We start from the raw sequence: 6661 nt of genomic DNA on the forward strand, positions 1-6661 counted from the left end.
TTTCCTGGCGGAGAAGATGGCGGCTCCAGGACCGGGGGAGTATTTTAGTGTCGGGAGTCAAGTCTCCTGCCTCACCTGCTTGGGACAGCAACTTCAAGGAGAGGTCGTTGCCTTTGACTACCAGTCCAAGATGTTGACTTTGAGTATCCTTTTCCCATTTTGCGTTGGCAGCAAGTCGGTGGTCTCCAAGGCGGCAAGGGGCCTTGGGGTAACTGGTCACTCCTGCCAAATTGAGATCCACACAAGTGTTGTTAGCTAGCTAGCCAGCTATCTTGAGCACACTTGCTAGTTAGCTTGTTAGATGGTTAATGATTGGTTCGTAAAATGTGTTGATATGTCCTAACTTATTTAAGTAATAAATACTTCGGCTGAACCTTGCTTACAAATATTTTTCAACTGACTTGGCTTGTCAAGGGCTAGCCTAGTTATTTTACGGATTGGCTGGCAAGTTGACTATAATGCTGTATGGCTGGATTAACTGGCTTGCTATACCATGATGCTAGCCAGCCCAATGTAAAGCTATTATAATAAGTGGACGGCATGTCAGGAGCTGTTCTGTTGAAGCTAGCAGTAGCTAAAGTTAGCTGGCCAGCGAGCTAACACTCCTCTATGGATCACTATCTGGCAGCTTTAAGGGGCGTTATGCCCGGCAAATTAGCTTGCAGCAAGCAAACATGGGGATTCCTTTTGACTTCCTCATTAGCTACTGTAAACATACTTTATTTCTAAACTTCAGAACCTAGCTATCTAGGTCAACCAGCATAAACAATTAATCTAGGTATTGCGATAGCTTGGATGCCGTTTAAACACCTAGCTAACTAGCTAGCTTAGCTTTTGCTAACTCAAATTTCCTCACGTTGGACCGATGTAGCTACATTGTAATGATAGATGGCTATTGCGAGGCCACATTGCATTGTCTATAAATGTGACATTGAAAGCTGCTGCAAACTGTAGCCTGATGACTGGCAAACGGAAATGTGACCCCTTTCTCTACTTGGATACGGGTAGGCCAGAGGCTCCGAGATTCAGCTAACATAGTTAGCTAACTAGCTAGACAGGTCAGAGCTGTTCATGTTAGTCAGCTGTTATCCCAAAATCCCTTGCACTTCTTGTTTCGTTTCTTGGATGTTGAGGCATCTGCTCTGAATGTCAGGCAGGTTCCTATCAAACGGAGAAGCTAGGTAGGTATTACCAGTCACATTCCTAACTGGCTTCAGGTCTTTCTACTTGATGGCTGTATTTCCACACGGCCTTCTGCCCACAGGGAGACCTTGGTGGGCTTTAACTTGTAGTAAGTAATGGTCAAGGAACAAACCTCTAGCGTTAACTATTATACAAGTATATACCGTGTTACATTCAGAACAGCAGCTGTTGCCGGACCAATCCAACCACATCACAGTTCACATTTAAGCGCTGGTTACAGTCATCAGCCTAACTGTGTGTTTGTTTCATCTTGAATATGTTGTGACCTCGTTCAGTTAGAACTTAGTTCGTTCCTAAGACGTCAGAAAACCCATCTATTGGTTCCTGTTTCCTGTTGAGTCATGTGATGTGAAAGACGGAGAGGTCGCTGTAATGTCACGCAGTCCATCGCCTGGCTTGTAGGTCGCCTGGCTTGAAACTGGGCTTTCCTCTACAGGCTGAAGTCTCTGCAGTATGCTGGATCGCTAGATGAACCCTGATGTGTCTACTGTGTGGTGTGTTCTTCTGAGCGTGTATCGGAGCAAATTTAATCGTGGCCCTCACGATGAAAAGGTCTCGTGGAGGAACGTGTGTCACATGGCCAGGAAGCCCTTATCACCAGACCAATTGACAGGCTCACTTAGTCCGACGGTTCGCCTTTCAAACCTTGGGTCGTTGCGTTGGCCTTCGCTTTGTTCAAAGCATTGTTCGTCTCTAAAATAGGCCTCGTTTCGAAGGGCCGTGATGTGTTGGATTGCTGCGGATCTTGTCCTGTGGCGGTGGAACTAGGCTAGTACCCAGTCGTGATCCTTCAGTGTTTGGGGTTGTCTATCTAAAGCGGACCCACTTCCTTCACAGGCTTTGTCCTCGGCGGATGAGCTTGGCTGTAGAGCAAGGCTGTACCCCTGGAATGCATGTCATGAACCCAATGCCCTTGTCTGACATCCTGTGGTTGACGAGTTGACTAAGCCTGCATTATCTTGTGTGTTCTGTCAAACACATTCTCCCCTGTAGACGGTTGGAGACTCCCACCGGATGGCTCGGTCCCAACTGGTTTGTGTATACAAAACACCTTGGGCGCACGCATAGCCGGAATAATTGCTCCCTTGTTCCTTTCTCCCCCTGTCGCTGGATTGCTGCTTCCCCCTGTCTGTCACTACTTGTGCCTGTCCCACCCCTCACCCCACTGGGACAGGACTGTTGTTCTTCTCCCCCTGGACCCATCTCCATGGTGACTGCCAAGCACGTTCCCAGGGTGTCCTGGGAGCGTCTGATAGGCTGCCCTTGGGTTGGAGAGGCGGAGCCAGAGGGATGGGAAAGTGGGTCCCTCACCAGGGGATCTCCAGCGTTCTAGACCCCCCTCCCCCCCCCCTTCCCCTCCCTTCCTTCAGGCCTTCTAGAACACGAGACAGAGCCAAGAGCCCTCCTCTTCTGACAGCCCAAGACCAGCTTGGCAGCCTAGCGTCGATAGCATACTGAAATCTTTGTTCTCTTGGCCTGGTGTAGTAAGGCCCAACCAGCTATGCACACCGTGTGTGTGTTGCTGTATTCTCCTTGACCCCCTCCCCCCCCTACAGAATGCACCCCCTCCAGTGGCAAAGCGAACCTGAGTGACGTGGTCCTGGTCAACCTAGCTTATGTTTCTGAGGTCGACATCATCGACGACCGCGCGGAGACCCCTCCTCCACTAGCTTCCCTCAACGTCGGCAAGGTAAGACGGCCGTCTGTGACACACACACACACACACACACACACAGCAGTTTCAGCCTTCCTTCTGGTTCTATGCGGTTAGTATCATGTAGGGGGGCTCATTCCTTTTGTACCATGTGTGTAACCTGAAGCAGATGATGGAATGCCCACAGCTTTTCCCCCATGGGCAAGGGAGGAGAAGGAGCCTAAATTAATAACCTGTTTTATATTAACGGTGTCAACCAAAAACGGCCTCCCGAATGATTTCGTTTCGGTCTGAAACCGAAGAATATGAACTCGAGCCCGCCGCCCTCAGCAGGCCTTTTTCTTTTCCCGAGCTTTAGCGAGACGTCATTGCGCCGTCCTCCTCACGTCACTGTCTCTCTCTCTCTCTCAGCTTGCCAACAGAGCGCGCTCGGAAAAGGAGGACAAGCTCTCCCAGGCGTACGCCATCAGTGCCGGCGTGTCCGCAGAGGGCCAGCAGCTGTTCCAGACCATACACAAAACGTAAGGCTCGACCCTCCGCCGACGACGTCAACACAAAACCACGCCTTTTTTACGGAGACGCGCGGCTTCGAACCGACGTCGTCCGGCTTGGTGTTTGTGAGCGCCGTGTCCTTCTTTGACCTTGACGTGTGTGTGTGTGTGTGCGCGCTCGCAGCATCAAAGACTGCAAATGGCAGGAGAAGAGCATCTTGGTGATGGACGACGTGGTCATCACCCCTCCGTACCAGGCGGACAACTGCAAGGGCAAGGAGGGCAGCGCGCTAAGTCACGTACGCAAAATAGTGAGTACATGACCCCCCCCCCCCTCCCCACACTGCTGAGAGAAGGCTTAGTGACTTAGTTCATGTCAAAAAAGGAGATCCTAGGGGTAGCTCACCAGATAAGGCTGAGGGCTTACCACAGTGGCCAGGGTTCAAATACGGCCTTGGCCTTTTGCTCCATGTCTTCCCCTCTCTCTCCCTACTTTTCCTGTCACACTTCACTTAAAACTGTCCAATAAAGCATGAAAATGTCTAAATATACTGTGTGTATGTATATTATATATATATATATATATATATATATATAAAAGCTATTTTCTCTGGAAAGTGCACTGTGCGAATTGCAAGGTGTGGATCCTCGGTGACGTGATGTTCTCGTCTCGCAGGTGGAGAAACACTTTCGAGACGTGGAGAGTCAGAAGCTGGTGCCACGGCAACCAGCACAGCAAACACAGAAGGACTCGTCTGCTTTATCATCATGAGCTTCAAGATCACACCTGGGGGGTTCGAGGGGGGGTTCTGCTGCAGGGGGGGAGGGGAGGAGGGGGGGTTCTGCTGCAGGGGGGGGGGGGGTGGGCTCTTGGCTAAAATGGTAAATGTTCCTGTTCCTCCCCCTGTCCATCGTTAGATCAACGTCCCGTCCCATCCCCTGTCCCCCTAGTATGACCCTCCACTACAGTCCTCAAATGTCCAGAGTTTTCACCAAGATTGGAGGGGGCAATTCTAAAAAAAAGCAAATATAATTTTGACCTATTTAAACACCCTGTCCTAGACCATTACGATCTCTTTTCTCCTTCTCATAATCCAGATTTTCAAGGCACACTCCTCTTCCTACCATCTCACTTAAAAAGTACCTCATTTGCTAACTTTTTCTAACTTTTTTCAAATTTATTTTTATGATTTTCCTATATTTTAACCTGGATAGGAATTCAAGGAAGGGAAAAATTACATTTTCTAAAATTGAAGTACTGTTTTGTTAAGAACACATTTTGATAGCTTAAAGCATAATCATCTGTTTTGGGGCTGGTGACTTTAAAGAATGCAAGTACAAGAGCGCCCAAAAGGATGCCTACCTAGTTTAACAACGACATTGGGTTGTCTTTTTCAGTGAAGAATCAAACTTTTTATAATCTCTTATTTGGCCCCAATTTCTTTACTAGGTTTAGTGGTCACATTTTCTGTTGAGCCATTTGGGTTTTTACCCAAGACTAATTTTGTCCCTCTAAAGACATTTTCTCAGTACTTTGTCTCGTTTATCCAGCACCTCCATATTTCTCTGACCAGATGTGGGGACTGACCTGGTAGAGGTCTGTGTCTGTCCCCTCCCCCTGTCTTCCTCTCTGGTCCGGGATTCTACAATACATGACTTCTTCCACGATGGGACCACTTCTATGAAAGTCACCTGGGTTCTAGAAGCTGGAACTATGCAGGCCTGTGTTCCGCGTGACAGGGCGCCGTTCTAAATGGGTCCAGGCTAGGTTTGTTTCCCTCCCCTCTCGTCTGCCTACTGAGAACGGCAGGTACAATAATTGCTCTTCCCTCCGACTCGATGCATTCCTCCTTAGCCCGTTCAAGACAAAAAAAGAGAGTGAACTTACGTTGGCCAGTCCCTGTGGTCAGACGAGACCCTCGCGTGTGACTACAGAGTTGATCAATCAGTCGATTTATCTCATTGAGATGTTTGTATTCACTTTTGGAAGAAAACAAATGTACTTAAAAATCAGATGATCTTGCCATGTTGGAGGCTGGGGTGGGTGGTGAGGCCGTTTGGCCCACAGCCCCCTCCCCGGCCTCGTGTTTTAACGGTAGCCTGATTGGAGGCTCCCTTGCAAGGCCAGTGGGGTTGAGTTTGAGGGGCGCCACTGGGCGGCGGCGACGCCGGAACACCTCGGCTGTCCACCGCGCCGCTGCCCGCGCCCACGTTTCCTTCCCAGTATTTTATTTTTTATTTTTAAATAGTAACATGGAAATAAATAAATAAAAAAAAGTGGAAAAAACAAATATTTGTACATTTGCTTGTTGTGTTTTGGCTTTTTCAAATGCTTTATGATATTGAGAGATTTCCAGAGCATGTTTTAGAGTAGAAAGGTTGTTGTGTGATCATGGTTTTAATCATAATGAAAGTTGCTAAGTTTTACATTTTCAAAAAGTTTATAATTTATGCAGATGAGTATCCAATGAACTCCACACAGTGTAAATCTGTTATAGGGCCTCCATCAGCCTCTTCACAACAGCTCTAACTTCAAACTGCCACTAGGTGGTAGAACACTAATGCAGGATGTGGCAGAGATTGAAACCAAGGTGGTACAGCCAGGTAACTTGATGACATGGATGATGGCAATATTGATCTTATTAATATTTATTATTACCTTGTTATTGAACATTTCTGAAGGTGTTATATTGATAATAGAACCAAAACTAACTCCATAGCCTGAATGAAGAGGGGTCAACTGGACTGTATTAACAACCAGTAGAGAGAGAAACATTGAATCCAAACTCAAGAGGCTAAAATTCATGACTTGTTATGATTATTTTTTGGGAGAGCAGGGAATATAACTGACCTTAGTAACACATGACAACTCTGATCTACCTGTCCACAGTGCTTGTGGCTATGTTCATCTCTGCTATCCAGGTTTCCATGCTGAGCAACTGCAGAAGTCCAACAGAGAAATTTGAGGAATTATAGTCTTCAAAATAACGGTTTAGCACAAAACTAGCTTAATTTGTCAATGGGCAATAAAGAGTTGAGTCAAGCATGTAAGATAGAAGGGTAAGAACATCTCTTATTTGATCAGCTTTGCGAATTATGACTGTCGTGTTCTTTACGCCACAACCCTGTACTCCAAATGCTAATACAGGCCTGGTCAGTGCTCATGTCTAGGATGTATCCTGTCCGTTAGAATGACAGCTCATTCATCGTTTTTGTCTCCGGTAAAATATCCCCATGATACAAGCCCAAACCAACTGAAACATTTATGTGGTCTCAGCCAACGACGAGAGCAAATTTGCTTTGTGAGACATGG

General features: G+C 47.2%; 1 protein-coding gene across 1 annotated transcript; it reads left to right on the forward strand.

Moving 5' to 3' along the window:
- Window positions 1-4147, forward strand: lsm12a (LSM12 homolog a). Its single transcript, XM_067233364.1, has 5 exons — window positions 1-143; window positions 2760-2893; window positions 3269-3378; window positions 3533-3659; window positions 4025-4147. The coding sequence occupies exons 1-5, from the start codon at window positions 17-19 to the stop codon at window positions 4118-4120; spliced, it is 594 nt and encodes a 197-aa protein (XP_067089465.1). The 5' UTR covers window positions 1-16; the 3' UTR covers window positions 4121-4147.
- Window positions 4148-6661: the final 2514 nt, after the last annotated feature.

Source organism: Osmerus mordax, chromosome 3 (assembly GCF_038355195.1).
Source record: "Osmerus mordax isolate fOsmMor3 chromosome 3, fOsmMor3.pri, whole genome shotgun sequence".
NCBI lineage: Eukaryota > Metazoa > Chordata > Actinopteri > Osmeriformes > Osmeridae > Osmerus > Osmerus mordax.